Source organism: Pinus tabuliformis, chromosome J, assembly GCF_031772625.1.
Source record: "Pinus tabuliformis cultivar Carrire ecotype Pingquan chromosome J, CPIR1, whole genome shotgun sequence".
In the NCBI taxonomy this organism is placed as follows: Eukaryota; Viridiplantae; Streptophyta; class Pinopsida; order Pinales; family Pinaceae; genus Pinus; species Pinus tabuliformis.
Genome location: NC_142295.1, coordinates 212,289,138 through 212,306,599, shown reverse-complemented (window position 1 = coordinate 212,306,599; position 17,462 = coordinate 212,289,138). Strand labels below are relative to the sequence as shown.

At 39.3% G+C, this 17,462-nt stretch overlaps 1 protein-coding gene across 1 annotated transcript in view; it reads left to right on the top strand.

Annotated features, from left to right (window-relative positions):
* The first annotated feature begins 509 nt into the window (after positions 1 to 509).
* PDX2 (pyridoxine biosynthesis 2) overlaps positions 510 to 17,462 on the top strand; it is a 109,150-nt gene continuing 92,197 nt past the window's right edge. Inside the window, exons 1-2 of the mRNA XM_089377494.1 lie at positions 510 to 695; positions 869 to 996. Coding sequence (XP_089233620.1) covers positions 644 to 695; positions 869 to 996 — 180 coding nt within the window. The 5' untranslated portion in view covers positions 510 to 643. The remainder of the gene's footprint in view (positions 696 to 868; positions 997 to 17,462) is intronic.

Here is a 17,462-nt window from a genome sequence, read left to right as displayed (position 1 = left end):
TTTGGAGCACTAAACGAAACATCTCTTCCACATCTTGGATTTATTTATGACCAGTAAAGAAAGAATTATTACCTTTGCCCTTAGTTACCTGATCTTCATTTACCACCCCATAGGAGAAACCTATTAAACATTTTTTATAAAGTAAACTCAAAATATATGTCATACAATTTAAAATACTTTTAAATTCAATAATATGTATCTAAATTTATATAATATTAATTGATATTTTTGAGATGTATATTGGTAACCATTTTGCATTTTCTTTCAATATATTTAACTCATTTCATGAAAATACAATTTCCAAAATATATTTCAACGCATTTAATGAGTAATACAATTTCTAAATATTTAAACTGATTTCATGAATAACACCATTTCTAAAATATATTTTTAAACCTAAAAGAAAGTAAACCATTTTTAAAAGGACTCATTCTCAATAAAATAAAATAATCAGATGTCAACGCTAAAAGTCCAATACACCCGAGATATCACCTTTACCGTGCCGCACGTTGGATTTGAGAAGGCTGAGGTTTTACACCCTTTTTGTTAATGAGAAATTTATTATTTGTGGAGACTGAAAAGTGAGAAACACATGCATTTTTAGCATTAGATTCAGGTAAATTACACAACGGAGGAGGAGAAGATGTCGGTGGGCGTGCTTGCCCTCCAGGGCTCTTTCCACGAACACATGACTGGTGAGCATTCTTCTATTCACAGTGTCTCCCAAATACTCTGTTTTCATGGAGGTTTATTTTACTTAATTGTTTTGGTAAACTAGAGAAACAACAATACAATATGGGCAAGAATGCAAACATGGCAGCGTTTGAATGGATTGAAGGTAATGTTTTGTGTGGTGGTGTGTATACAGCTCTGGGGAAGCTGGGAGTGAAGGGTGTTTTAGTGAAAAAGCCTGAGCAGCTTGAAGGGCTCGTGGGGTTAATAATTCCTGGTGGGGAAAGCACTACCATGGCCAGGCTTGCAGAATATCACAACCTTGTATGCTTTTTTTTTCAACCCACCAATTTCAATTTTCTTTCTTATATCAGATGTGAGGGAAGGCAGGCGAACTTTTGGGAAAATCAGAGTTGCTTTTAACATTGTTTGGTTAAACCATTCTTCTTCTTGTTCTTATTATTATTTCTTCGTAGTTGTATATAAAAGTACACATCGAGGTTGGATGGATTTCTTTTAGCTTAGATGACAGGTTTGAGGATATTTATTCTACCATCACTGTGGACTTGCACCTGGCCTCTGACCCTTTTAAAAATAACCAGAAGGGTGGGGCAGACCGCAGCCAGAATACAATTCTGGTGGACGGACTTCATCAGTGAACAAAGGCCCCGTTGGCTATGATATCATATCTTATACCATGCTATGTTCTTTGGAACGAAAAACGTGGGCTATGGTAAGGTCTGTTAGTGTTGGGGTCTATATCCTGTTGTCTCTACATGCAGTGGAATTGTCCTCTGTTCATAAGCTTTGATTGGTGACAAAAGATGCGTACTGTTGCAACAGACACCATGGCTGTCATTAGCTTAACGGTTCTGAACTTACTTTTAGTTTAATGCCATGTGTCCCTAATTATCAAACACCTGGAAAACGGTCAACAACAAGTATGTCAATGGCCCAAGAAGTATCATAAACTTGGGGTGCACTTTCTTGGATACTTCAAGAAGCAGTTTCTAGAAATGGGAGCAAAGCTTTTTCTAGTAAAATGTATCATCTCTCTAGCAAATTGTTAAAATTGACAACTAGGGCCAAACTCTACCTAGGTCATCTTATTTATGACAGCTAATATTTTTCTTGGATTTCTCTCTTCGAGAGGTGTAGGATCGATTTAAAGATCATCTGATTTTGACATGTACAAATGAAGTTATGAATTTATTTTGATTATGGTCAAATTGTCAAGGTCGGCCAGCGAACTTATGTAGGCTCAGAAACCCACCAATCACGTCTATTCATCCTCAACATTGCATAAAAACAGAAGGTGACTTAGCCTCATTTGGACAGAATCATTTTCACACTTCTCTCTCTCTCTCCTCATTGATTGAGTACGGATTTCTGGGCCTCTTTCTCTCCACACGTCCGAAAAATCTAGAGAGCGAAATTTCAAGAGGCCGAAATTTCAAGAGACCGAATTTTTGGACAGTTTGACCAAGCGTTGACCAGCATGCGTTGAATCATTTGACTGCGTTTTTGTGAGGGCTATTTTTGTTTGGGTAGGCCACATTTTTGGGCAGAGAAATCGAGGCTAAGCGTTGATTGTTGACTGCAACTAGGGCTGATCACAGGTGGGCTGTTTGACCAGACTTTGACTGGACTGAATTTGACTATTTTATCTTGTTGTTTGGAGGCCGAAGTTGACTGAAGTTGACCGATTTGCTGAGGGTCAAATCTGCTCTGTTGACCAACATTGACTTTTCTGGTTAGGGCTTTTTTGCTGCTGTTATAAATTATCAGATTTGTAAATTGTACTATCTCTCTCTGCTGAACTATTGAAGACTAAAAGAAGATTTGATCAAGGGTTTCCTCACATTGGGGTTTGTCCCTGGCTGGTGCCACATCTTGTGTCCTCTTGTCTTCTACTATTTATGTTTATGTTCTATCTGCATTTTACTATCATGTTGATGTGATTGCTAATCTGAATATTGATACGGGCTAATAAAGAAATTGAAGTAAAATTGCTCTAAAGCATAGAACATACCATTGTTGCCTAAAATTAACATGGTATTGGAGCTGAGGTGAAGACAAAGCCCAAGCAAGAGTGAAAGAGCAATCACCAAAGGCAATTGGACAAGGACAAAAGGTTCAATGGGTTCCTCATCCTACTTCCCAGTTGAAGACAAGCTCCATGATAAATCTGACTATCATGGATGGAAGATGTCTCTTGATTTGACCTTGGAAGAAAAATAAGTGATGGACTATGTGCAGGGTAAAATCCCTGAACCTCCTTCAAATGCACCAATTGTTGCGAAGACCAAGTACAATAGGGTTGAAGTCAAAGCAAAGAAGATTATCAGGGATTCCATTGACAAGCATCTGGTGGCCTACATCTCTGAATTCAAGACCTCCAAGGAGATCTATGACAGGTTGGTCAGCATGTTCAAGGTTAGTAATGCTAATCAAATTCTATTTCTCAAGAATAAGTTGAAGGATATTAAGAAGGGAAAGGACGAGGATATTCAATCCTATTTCTTGAGGATTACTGAGATCAAGAATGATCTACTCTCGATTGGAGAAGTCATTCCTGACAGGGAACTTACTCTCACCACCCTTGGAGGACTCCCACTTGAGTGGTATGTATTTAGAACCACTGTCCTCAACAATGATCGAATTCCAAGGTTTGAAGAATTGATGTTGAGATGCATTCAAGAAGAAACAAGAATGGTGGAGCAAGAAATGTCTTCTAATAGAAGCAACCCCACTGCATTCTCCGCTCATGCGAAAAGGAGAAATAATGCAGGGTCTAAAGGTCATTTCCATGGAAAGCTTGGATCTAAGGGAGGAAGGAAGGGCAGGTGCTTTGTTTGCAATAAGTTTGGCCACTATGCAAGGGAGTGTCCAAATAGAAGGGACACATTGCATGATGATGATCACAATCATTCCAGGGGAAACTTCAACAACAACGATCAAAGGAATGGTAGGTCCAATGGCAAAGGAAAAAGGAATGTGGGACATCAAGGAAATGGTTGACCCTCCAAGAAATCAAGGAACTCCAGGTATGAAGAATAAAATGTTGTTAACAATAAGCAAAAAAAGTACTATCTTATATTGATCCTCTCCACTGCCTCTCCTCCAGACACTTTGGGAAATTGGCTGATTGATAGTGGTGCCTCAAGGCACTTCACCGGATACAAGGAAGCCCTCTCTAATTTGATAGAAAAGGAGACAAACTTGGAGATCATCTTTGGAGACGATGCCACCTATCCCGTGAAGGGAGTAGGGAATGTTACCCTTCAATTGAATCAAGGTAACATTATTCATTTGCAAGAAGTACTAACTGTCCCTGATCTCAAGAAGAACCTGGTGTCCATTTTAGCCATGGAGGACAAAGGATTCAAGGTGGCATTCATTGATGGAAAGGTACGTGTTTGGAAAAGAAATTTTAAAGATGCTTTTACTCTTGGGTTCAAGGTTGACACTTTGTATCAAGTTGGAGGAAGTCCATTGGGAGCCATGTCTTGCAACACATCTCTACAATCTGAACTATGGCACCGAAGGTTTTCCCATCTTCATTATAAGGCCCTACCCGATGTGAGACAAATGGTGACAGGTATGCTTGAGTTCAAAGTAGAGCATGAAGGTGTATGTCTGAGATGTGCTGAAGGAAAACTTACAAGGGGACCATTCCCCTCAAGTAATAGCAAGACCACAAATATCCACTTCAACATATTTGGTATGATGCCCGTAAACTCTTTGGGAGGATACTTATATTATCTCATCTTTACGGATGATTATTTTTGTAAGACCTAGATCTACTTCTCGAAGAAGAAGGATGAAGTGTTCACTTGGTTCTAACACTTCAAAGCCTTGATCGGAAACCAATCCGAGAAGAAAATCAAGATATTGAGGACTAATAATGGGACCGACTACGAATCCAATGAATTCCAAGATTATTGCAGAGAAGCTGGCATTAAGAGGGAGACTACAATGCCATACACTCCTGAGAAAAATGGTGTGGTTGAAAGGAAGAATCGTTCTATTGTAGAAGCAGTTCGTGCCATGTTTCATGATCAAGGTCTTCCGAAATTCCTATGGGCTGAAGTTGCAAATATTGTCGTGTATGTTCAAAACTAATGCCCTCATCAAGCATTGGACTCCAAGGCTTTCGAAGAAATGTTCACTGGTAAGAAACCCGATGTCTCTCATTTTAGAATTTTTGGAAGTCCCGTATATTTTCATGTGCTGAAAGAGAAAAGAAGCAAATTGGGTGCATCTGGGAAGAAAGGAATCTTTGTGGGCTATAGTGAAAATTCTAAGGGATATAGAATTTATGTGGCTGGTCAAAAGGAAGTTGAGATAAGTCATGATGTCACCTTCGACGAAGATATGGCCCTCAGGAAGATCAACAACCTTCCTATCCTAAGGACAAAGAAGTTGACATCGGAAATCAGGGTGCAAAAGAAGACGAAACGATGCCTGATGTTGATGAACCTATGGATCCTATTGATCCTCCTCCTCATGAGCCCTCCTCCAAAAGGAGACCCTCATGGCTTAGGGAGACTCTCGAAGATGCCGAGAGACACATTGCACCAAGGGGGACTTTCCGTGAAAGCAAGAAGCTGAACATGTATCAAGGATATTTGACTGCCATGAGCACTATCATTCAAAATGAGCCTTCATCATTCGAAGAAGCCGTGAAGCATCAAGTATGGAAGGATGCTATGAATGAAGAATACGAGTCAATTATGAAGAATGATGTTTGGGATGTGGTCCCTAGACCCTAGGACAAATCGGTTGTCACCTCTAAGTGGCTCTACAAAATCAAGCATGGAGCTGATGGAAGTGCAAACCCTCTCATTCACAAATGTAAGAGGGAGTTGGCTTCTGAATTTGAGATGAAGGACCTAGGACCGATGCACTATTTCCTAGGGTTGGAGGTCTAGCAAAAGGTAGGTGAAATTTTCCTCTATCAAGGAAAATATGTTATGAAGATATTGGAAAGATTTGGGATGTTGGACTGCAAGCGTGTGACTATTCCAATGGAACTTAACTTTAAGAAGTTATGTGGTAGTGCTGCTGAACCTGAATTGGGAAATGCTTCTGAGTATCGTCAACTCATAGGAGCACTGATGTTCTTGGTGAACTCCTATCCAGACATATGTTTTGCAGTTAACACATTGAGCCAATATATGGTTGAGCCTCATCATATACATTGGATTGGTGCCAAGAATCTTCTGAGATATCTTCGGGGCACAATCACTCATGGACTGAGATACACTGTCGGAGATGTGAGGCTGCATGGTTATTCTGATGCTGATTGGGCTGGCAGTGTGGTGGATCGCAAGAGCACTTATGGATGCTATTTTTCTTTGGGTTCTGCTTCGATATCCTGGATGAGCAGGAAGCAGAAATCAGTTGCCTTGAGCACCGCCGAGGCCGAATACATAATTGCTAGTATGGCCTCCTGTGAAGCTGTTTGGTTGAGGAAGCTCTTCAGTGAGTTGTTTGGACATGTGTTGGATACCACCGTGATCCTCTGCGACAACCAGAGTGGGATTCGATTATCAGAGAATCTCATGTTTCATGATCGCTCCAAGCATATAGATATCAGGTACCACTTTATCTGGGATATGGTACAACGAGGAGCAATAAGGCTCCATCACATTGGCACTGATGAGCAAGTCGCTGATATTTTGACAAAGCCCTTCGGGAAGGTCAAGTTCTTGTCCTTCCGAGAACGACTTGGAATCGTGGAGAGACCCTCTTATGAGGGTCCTGTATGAGATGGACATTGAGCTCTGGGGGGCTTGGGGTACTTGGAGCGATGAGCAACCATAGGGTGTGTGGTTCAACCTTCCCCTAGTACTTTTTTGTGTACAGGGTGAGTGTTTTAGCCTTCCCCTACGATACCCCTTGGTGACATGTAGGCAGGATGAGTGGTTCATCCTTCTCCTGCTGAGACATCCTACCCATGCAGTCTGAGATTCATGGGAAGTACCTCTCATTTAGCCAATGACTAGGGAAATGAGGATAGGGACCATAGTACTACCGATGGACGCATTATGCTACCATACTCCCTATGCTAGGATGATCGATATTGATCTAGGATCAATTGGAACTGACTTCAGATCAGTAAGAGTGGTATGAGACACTCTCTTTTGATTGGAACTGACTCCGGATCAGTGAGAGTGGTATGAGACACTCTCTTTTGATTGGAACTGACTTCGAGTCTGTAAGAGTGTTATGACACACTCTCCTTTGATTGGGACTGACTTCAGGCCAGTAGAGAATGGTATGATACATTCTCGATCACTTCTTCTTCATAGTTCATCATAGCAGAGTAGTGCAGAGTAGTGTATTGATGGCAAAGATAGTACAAATTGGCAAATGGATTAGCAGATGGAGTTCTCCCTGTTCAAATTTCTAAATGTGACACATTAGACAAACACACAAGGGACACCATTAGTTTTGGACAATCGTCCTTGGAAAAAGCCAATGCGGGAAAATCGGTGCAGTAGTTCTGAGAGTTTTATTATTATGCAGATTTCTTGAGTACAACTAGGGTGCCGAACTGGCTCACCCAACAAAGATTGTTAGACGACAATAATACCTCTTCTCGAAGACAGATATTCAGCTAGTCTGCCCCACAAAAATCCTTCCGGCGTTTCTCCTAGCCTCTGTATTAGCCCTTCTAGCCTCAGCGTAGCTCTTGAACCCTCTGCGTTAGCCTTTTGCCTCTCTGCATCAGCTCTCTGGCCTTCTGCGTCACCCACGCAGGCCCCTCAGCCTCTGCGAGGTCTCTAGTTGCCTCTGCATGGCTCTTGTTGCCTCTGCATGGCTCTGGCTGCCTTTGCGTAGCTCTGGCTGCCTCTGCGTTAGCCTCTTCAGTCACTGCGCTGACCCTCAGGCACTATCTCTGCCTCTCTGCTATGTACTCACTGCCCCTTGCTGCAACAGATCACTTGTTCGAATTTTCTCAGCAAACCCCGCTCTAGAAAATCGAACTGACTGATCAATCTTGGTGTGTCTCCAACTGACCCTCAAGCCTCCTCTTATACTTTTCCTGTTGAGTCTTCAACGACCGAGATTAAGTCTCTAATCAACGGCTAAGATTAGATTTGGCTTGATTCATGTCATTTAGAACATTCTCACCCAATTTTATATTAATACCCATTAATATTTTAATTTTCCAAAGTTTAGACTTAGGAACTCCTTTAAAAATATTAATTATTTTAATATCTCTCTAACTGGGTGGAATTTCCCCAAATCATTTCTGTGTCTTGGAGATCTCATGTGCTTTAGCCTCTCCACCAATTTTCATGGCTAGAGCACATCCAATGCTACCACAAATCAACTCTCTAGTTAAGAGGGAGTGTTAAAATTGGCAACTAGGGCCAAACTCCACATGGGTCATCTTATTTATGACAGCTGATATTTATCTTGGATTCCTCTCTTCGAGAGGTGTAGGATTGATCTAAAGATCCTCTGATTTTGACATGTACAAATGAAATTATGAATTTATTTTGATTATGGTCAAATTGTCAAGGTCGACCAGCAAACTTATGTAGGCTCAGAAGCCCAACAGTCACGTCTATTCATCCTCAACGTTGCATATAAGTAGAAGGTGACTTAACCTCATTTGGACACACTCATCTTCACACTTCTCTCTCTCTCTCCTCATTTGATTGGGTATGGATTTCTAGGCCTCTGTCTCTGCGCACATTCGAAATTTCAAGAGAGCGAAATTTCAGGAGGCTGAAATTTTAGGAGAACGAAATTTCAGGAAGCCGAAATTTCAGGAGACCGAATTTCTCGAGTGTTTGACCAAGCGTTGACTAGAATGCGTTGGCCTCATTTGACTGCATTTTTGTGAGGGATATCTTTGTTTGGGCAGGCCGCATTTATGGGCACAAAAATCGAGGCTAAACGTTGACTGTTGACCATTGTTGATTGCAGCTAGGGCTGATCGCAGGTGGGCTGTTTGACCAAACTTTGACTGGACTGAATTTCACTATTTTGAGGGCTGTTTTATCTTGTTGTTTGGAGGCCGAAGTTGACTGAAGTTGACCGATTTGCTGAGGGTCAAATCTACCCTGTTGATTAGCGTTGACTTTTCTGGTTAGGGCTCTTTTGTCGCTGTTATAAATTATTAGATTTTTAAATTGTACTATGTCTCTCTGCTGAACTATTGAAGACTAAAAGAAGATTTGATCAAGGGTTCCCCACATTAGGGTTTGTCCTTGGCTGGTGCCACATCTTGTGTCCTCTTGTCTTGGCTTGTCTTCTACTATTTATGTTTATGTTCTATTTGCATTTAATTATCATGTTGATGTGATTGCTAATCTGAATATTGATACTGGGCTAGTAAAGAAATTGAAGTAAAATTTCTCTAAAGCATAGAACATACCATTGTTGCCTAAAATTAAACAAATTCATAGTTTGGTTTAAATATAAAGCAATAAAACTATAAAATATAATTTATAACTTGAATCTCCTTGCCAAACTAAAAATTGGACATTATACAATTTTCATAATCCATAAAAATATTTTTTAGGATTCTGGAAACAAAATCATAAATGCCAAAATGTCTAATGGCAGCATCATGGCTCAATTGGCTACTTAGGTGGTGCCTCGAGATCGAGATATCATCCAGTGAGAAATTGCCCCCAAAACCCTGCTGAGTTCTTTTTTGCTTTTGTTTTGAGAAATCATAATTTTTTTGGCTCTTTCTTTTTAAAGTATTTTTTTGTGTTTATTTTAATGGGTAGAGTTATGGATTCGTTAGTATTATTTAGTATTGTATCTACAAATAGGAATTGTGATTGCCAATGAAAATGTATACATTTAGATATTTTTCCCCTCCATTCGCTCCTCATTAACATTTCCTTTCTTGGTTATGAATACACAAATTGTTTATCGTGTTCTCTCATTTTTGCTATATATTTCTAGAGGCAAGTGGGGTAGTTTTTTTTTTTTTAATAAGATTTTTTTTTGTTAAGTTATATTGATCAACCTTATTGCTTGTTACAACAAAATCTAGCACCCCCATATGATGTAAAGTCCCAAACATCATTGGGTTAGTCTTGTGCAACTTAGGAAGGCTACCTTCTATCACAAACGTAATTCTTCCTCTCTCTTTTGGTTTGCTTTTCTCCAACTCAAGAGGAGCTTCCCCAAAGATAGTATTGCTAATTGGCTAATGCTATAGAGTGGAGGCACAAGGTGACTTATTGAAGATTTAACTGAAGAAAAACAAATGGATGTAGTGTCTTTGGAATAATGAATGGTGTGAGAAGGAAAGGCGAAGGTAGAAACTCCAAGACCAATTGTCTAATCACACAGGCAAATGGAATCAAGGAAGCATGGATAAAGAGGGTGAATGCATGAAAATGTCGAGAAATAAGGGCTACTATGCATGCCGCAAATCAGCCCAAGCTCACTAAAAGTTATAGTGGAAAATTGCCTTGGAAGGCTAAAGGTTACATTTTCAAGCATTTTTTTGAAAGTGAGGTTATGTTAATCTAGCAAAAATTGGGTTTATTAGATGAAAGGTTAACACAATATTAATATCGATAAGAGGGATAACATCAATGTTCCACGAAGTTTCCGAGATGCACGAGTGTGGGAGCGAGGAAATGCACATGGGGGACATGTGGAGATACCCCCCAAATTTTAGGGAAATACATGGGGTATACCATGTGGGGGGGCGATGATGTCCCTAGTAGAAGGAAGCTTGTCTTTAAAATTATAAAAATTAAAATTGAAATCCCAACAATAATAAGTCATCCCATGCAAATTTATTATTATGTAATGTAAATATTAAATTCAAATTTGTAAATGATATAAACATGATTCATATTTAGAAATGAAATGAAATACTTTGGTTTAGATTCATCATTCTAAATAGTACTAATTAAAATAGCAGATATTGAAGTTTGAAGTAGTAAATTGAAATTACTCAAAGATAGATTTGGTCTGAGGTCATCAATATCTAGAGTCAAAAGTTAAAATTGAAAAGTAACAATGGATAATGAACATTGAAAATAAAATGAGCATCAAGGAGTCAACACAATTGATTAGTCCTCTACATTATTGTGTTTCTTTCTTACACAACAATATATTTTTTTAAAATAAGCTTTTAGGGCTTTCGACAAAAAAACGAGGGGGGGGGTTGAACATGTGTCCTACTTTTTGAGGTGTGGGGGGGTTTTGCCCACAAGCCCCCCATTTTATGAAATGTGTTTCAATCTTCAGGGCACAGTGCTATTCAACAACAAGGCTTGAAGCCATTACAACAATATACTTGTTATGAGCTCAACATGTCACTTGTGGGAATTGAACCTGGGTTGTGAAAATAACAATCATCCCTTCCAACGACCCGAGATAAACCCAATTTACAGTACAAAAATTAGGATATGAAAATAAAGTGCACAATGAAAGTCTCATGAAATGATATTATACCTCCAATCCTCCATTCAAGATCCAAGCATATGATGTACAAATGAAGTCCAAAGGAAGAGCTCCTCAATCCCCTCAACACTCAACAACCATGACAATGAAGAGAAAGATGAGTCTTTTGTCTCATACAATAAAGAATTATTATTTGCTAACTAACTCCATGACAAGTCAAAGAAATAATATAAAATTGGAGTAGTTAGATCCCTCCTCAATCCATGGTTGACCATGTCACAATATGTGGACACAAGCCTCTCAAGGAGAACTCACCCTCATCCAAAATAGGAAAGAGATTACATCGAAAGTCTCCAAGAGAGGGTGTACTACTAAGAATAGGCATGATGACTAGGTCAACATGCAAAAGGTCCACATAGAATTCGCCTCCCAAGAATGGATGCATGCAAAATATAACTAAGTAATGTTCAACCTAGGATGATGTGCTTAAGGCTCCTTCTAGAAAAGCTCACAAGGGCGTACTTCTAAGAATAGGCATGATGACTAGGTCAACATTCAAAAGGTCCACATAGAATTCGCCTCCCAAGAATGGATGCATGCAAAATATAACTAAGTAATGTTCAACCTAGGATGATGTGCTTAAGGCTCCTTCTAGAAAAGCTCACAAGGTGCATGAGAGAAAAAAACAAATAAAATATTCCTCCTAGGAGAATTCTCCATAATCATCCTCCAAAAATATCAAAGTGGTCCACAAAGTGCATTTAACCAATCCATGTGTGAATTCTAAGGCAACCATGCAAGGCACCAAGTAGATGGAGCTCTCCATAAGAAAGGAAGTGGTCAAACCCCAAAATAGCTAATGGACTATCTCCAACAAGATGAATCCAAGAATATAAGGTAAAATTGATGTTTTGACCATGCCAAAACTCCATGAAATGATAAATTATATACCTCCATAAATAGTAAGAAGTGTCTCCACAAGTGTGCCCTTCAAGGATTTGCTCAAATATAGTAAGAAGTCATGCCAAAACCATGTGTTATTTCCCAATACCATCAACAAATCCCACTAAACCATGTGCACAAGAGAAAGTATGCCTTGGGAGAATGTGTTGACTTCTTTAATAATAATAAAATAACCATGCAAGCCTTAGAAATTGTTCCCAAGAGAGGAGCGTTCCATCCAAGAAATTGCTCAAGAATTCAACCCCACTTGTGATCTCCAACAAAAAGAGTACATTGGAGCCAACATTCCGTGGAGAGCAAAGATTCTTATTGCTCAATTAAGAACTAACTCACATCAACTTCAGTGTGAAACAAGATGGTGGAAGAGACCTAAAGAAGCTTGGGAAGAATGAGTGTGTACTTTTTGCACTTCTGGGGCAGTGGAATCGGAAAAGCATTTCATTTTGGAATGTGATGCTTTCAGAGACATCAGGGACAATTATGGTAGTATGTTAGCCTCAATTCCTTGGCATTGTCTTTTCAGTGAGGGGACTGTTAGAAGGTTGGGTCAGCTCATCATCAATTTGAGTAAGAAAAGGATTGAATTGCAAAAGGAAAAAAAAACAGGGAGGTTGGTAGTCCCATAGACTAATTTTAGTCTTGTGGACATTAAAATATCATTCATTCATTTATTGAAGTCTCCTCCAAATAGACCGCTCTAAGTGTGAACAACTACCAAGTGAAGTAGGGCGCTCAAGCAATTAATCTCCAAGGTAAATAAATGGATTAAATTAACCATTAAATAGTTAAATCAACCTCAACATTATGCACAAAGGTTATTGCTCAAATAAAACCATAGTATAACATCTATAGAGTCACGAATTGATTAAATCAACATGAACATGTGTGACAATGAAGGGGTTGCGCTCCAACAAGCATCGTATTAACAACACAATGACAAAATAGAAGCTCCACCCCGGTTTGAACCTAGGGTGTACCACCAAAAGACTGTAATAGAATAAAATCAAACCTTAGAAACATGCATGATCATCAAAGATGTTTATAGTAACCCCCTCCCCTCCTCCCCAATCTAGCTCAAACTCAGGAAAAGGTACATCAATGAGGGTACAACTGTTGGAAAAGTAACTAGGTTCAATCTTCATATTAATTTGTATTTTATGTAAATAAAGAAAAATAATATAATTCGTTTCAAGCATGGGTTTCATGCTCAACTCTAGGTTAAGCATGTTCTTCATGCTTTTAGGGATTTGTTGAGTCAAAGATTTGAAATTGAGTCAAAGTCCATTTGGACTCTTTGTAAGAAAAGGAAAAGAAATTTTTGTTTAATAAAAAAGAGTCAAATTGACCTCCATAAGATCAAGTCGGCCCTCCAGATGGTCAAGTCGGCTCACTCAAGGAGACGTGTTTGTTCATATGTGAAAACAACTATTTATAAGCATGAATCCCTCCAAAACAGAAGTAAGTTTGGTGATATCTTTGTGGAAATATATGTGAGTTCTGTAGCAAAATCGTTCATGTTCTAAAATGTGAAGTGAGTTTCAGAAGCAAGTATATGCGAGTTTCTGTGGGAGAGAAGACTTGTAGTTACAAGATTGAAGGACGAATTGCAGACCTATAGTTGCAGGATTGAAGGACGAGTTGCAGACCTATAGTTACAGGATTGAAGGAGGGGTTGTAGACCTGTAGTTGCAGGATTGAAGGACGAGTTACAAACCTGTAGTTGTAGGATTAAAGGATGAGTTGCAGACCTATAGTTGCATGACCGAAATCTTGACTTGGAGTAGATTGACCATCTTTGACTTGGTGAATGTTGACTTGATTGAAGAAAGTTTTGGAAGGGCTGACTTGGTGCTTGGAGGAGGTCTAGGTTTTTGGGTCTTGAAGGTCTCATTTTGATCTAATTCTATAAGGAGATTGTTCGGGTTTTCCCCAAGTTGTGGGGTTTTGCCCTGGCGTGGAGCCTATATCTTGTGTCTATTGTCTCTTGTGATCTTCATGTTTACATTTTGATAATTGTTTGATGAAAGAGAATAAATATAATTTAATAAGAAGCCAACAAAGTTCACAAGTAATTATCAAATCAAGGAAAATCTACATCTTCTTTGAATTTCCAACACTAACATTATTAAACATTCGACCTAGTTGATATTCAACAAACGTTACAATATTAAGTCATATCACCTAGGGAAAACTAACCAAGGCGAGTGCACTACTGCAACACATCCATCATCTAACCACATCAACATCATAAGAGAAGGGGACAATAAAAATGCTAACCCATCTAATCATCAAGTATGTATGCACCATGCATCCATGAAAAGAGGACCACGTATAACACCCCTCATAGTGACACAAGGAATAATCACATCACCGTGCAAAGTTACTAGGGAGCTTCAACATCATCATGAAACATCTACCTCCTAACACCATTGTCATCTAACCCCTTTGAGTGCTAGACCAATCATCCAAGAACAAGATGTAGCACATACAAGATAAACAAGTACATCACAACCGTGCCATAATGAGATAGTATGCTCTATAACCATCAATTATGCAACCAAAGGGTGATCAATAAGGCAAGCACATGTGAGAAGATCACAAAACTAGCAAGCACAATCATTCAACCAGGGAGAAGTGAGATTCTCTCCACCCAAGACCTCCATCATGTTGAGAAATGTAACTAGTTTCGGTCTTCATAATTATTGTACTCATTTCAATATGTATCTTATGTAACAAACAAGAAAAGAAAAGAAAAAGTTATTATTATTAAAGCATGGGTTTCATGCTCATTATTGATGGTCTTCTAGGTAAAAGCATGTTCTTCGTGCTTCTAGGGTTTGTTAGGTCTTAGGATTTATTGTCATGAGTCAAAGAAGTCAACATCATGTTTATAAGACCCTTCCGGGAAAAAATATATTTGTAAAAAGAATTATTTTTGAGTCTAGAAAGTCCTGGAAGCTCCAAAGTACAAGTTGGCCTTGGGAACATCAAGTCGGCCTAAAGGAGGGAATTTGACCCCTTGAGAAGGCTATATAAAGAAGCAGTTTGACCTCATTTGGACACACTCACTCCACAAGTTCGATCTATAAAAGAAAGAGTTCGATCTGAAACTGGGAAGCAAGAAGAAGAAGAGCGAAGGTCTGGAGAAGAAAGAAGGACGAAAAATTTATGTTTTGGTCTCTATATCTTTCACATGTGCAAAGTTCTAGGGTTTCTGGTGCTGCAGAAGGGGGCCGAAGTTGCAGTAGGATGAAGTGCAACATCTTGTAGCAGGAAGGATACTCTATCTATACCTCGTTGACCTTAGGAAGAGTTGTCTTGCTCCAAGAAGGTCCCAAGAGGAGGTTATTCTAGGGTTTCATTAGAAGCCGCAAGAGCGAAATTGCAGGGTTGAAGTTGCAGGTTGAGTAGTAGTATCGAAGCTAGCAGGTCGAAGTTGTAGTGTGTAACAGTTTGGTGTAGAATCAAGAAGGACTTGAGGAAGGGCTGACTTGGTACTAGGAGGACTTAGTCTAGGGCAATGTTGCGAAAATCGCGATCGGGATTAAATCGGCGAGGGGAAAAAATCGGAAAAATCGGGAAAAAATCGTAAAATACAAAAATATTCATTTTTTTCAATTTTTTTAATATCTAAAGCATCTACAACATAAAATAAATACATTGACACATAAATATGATAAAAGAACTAATATATAAGATGTGTAATATCATTTCTAGTGCTACATCACACATAACAGTGAATCATGTCCTGAATAGTAAGTCCTGACTCCTAAGTCCCAACTCAGCCTCAAAATATCAACAAAAAATATAATAATGTATCTCATATCATGAGTCATAATTTCATATACAATGAAATGAACCAAATAACTAATACCACTAATTTCCTCTACCTCTCTTGTGAGAAAATGCAATAGCTTTCCCCTTCCCTCTAGATGTAGATGCCGATGGAGTTGGCAGTGGACTTTGCTGTGCTCTAGAAGCTGAAGAACTAGGAGCTACAGGAGGTAGACCACGTCCTCTACTGGTGGCAGGGGTAGCCTGGGTAGGTGGTGTCACCTCCTCCTCCTGTTGCTCCTCCTCCTCCTCCTCCCCCTCTATGCCTTCCACTACCTCCTGCTCTAACCAATCATCGACAGACTCCATGAGAGGCCTCTCGGCCTCAACCCTCCATGCAACAGTGGTGTCAATCCCATCCAATGAGATGGCCTCCATATCAGGTATCCTCTCAAGTTGCCTCACCCACAATCGAAGATTGTAGTAGACGTAGACCATGTCATTAAGTCGCTGGGACTCCAACCTGTACAAAGATCATAAAATAATAATTATAAAAAAATATTATTTAATGAATTCAAAAAATTAATTGGAAATTTGGAATATTTTAAGTTTTAAGTTTAACCTGTTGCGCTTCTTGTTGTGTATTTTTTCAAATACACTCCAGTTGCGCTCGCATCTTGAGGAGCTACATGTTTGGTTGAGGATTCGAATGGCAAGCTTTTGCAGATGGGGTACTCTGGCACCATAGCGAGTCCACCATGCATCTACAACAAAATTACAAATAAGATAAACATAAGAAAAAAATGAAATTTGAAAGTTGAAGCAAAGTATGAAGTTATGAACTTGAAGAGACAATGAAATTTGAAACAAACTAAAAAATACCTGGCATTTTAGTCTTCCTATCAACCACAACCATCTCAAAGCTAAATGTGCCACCTCCCATCTTGTATATCTCCATTTCTTTGGAGATTTCTGGACGTTCTGCTGGAGATCACACCATCCTCTGAACACAGGTTAAGAATCCATCCATGATCTCAGCATCAAATAAGAATCCACATGGGTAAGAAAATGCGGGGTTTAGGTAGATCCCTGCAGCATGAATGGGACGATGGAGTGTGTTGTTCTATCATTCATCAATCACTTCCCATAGGAGGAGTTGTTTCTGAAACCCCTCATCTCCCTTATCATCATAGTAGGCCCGAATGGATTCTTTGGTCCTGTCCATGGCTTCATACAAATAGCCCATTGCGGGCTTCTCACCATCAACTAATCGAAGAACCTTTACCAAAGGTTCAGTAACACTGCACACCTCCTGCACTCCCGCCCATAAGTTTTCCTGGTATGAAACTAATCTGCATATGGTCTCTCCCTCTGGTTTGCGGCTAAATGTCAAAGCACGCCACTCATCTGAAAGAAACATTCTCTTCACATCCCACATAGAATTCAAGAGGGATTGAAGAGATATGAAACTGGTGGCAAACCGTGTAATGGTGGGGCGCACCAACTTCTTGTTGTTGGTGAATTTTCTCATCAAGCTAAGCACAAATGCATGATTATATATAAATTTTGTAATGCTTTTTGATAAGTGAACAATATCTTTGACAAAAGAAATTTTTCTTATGTCCTCCAACATCAAATCAATACAATGTGCA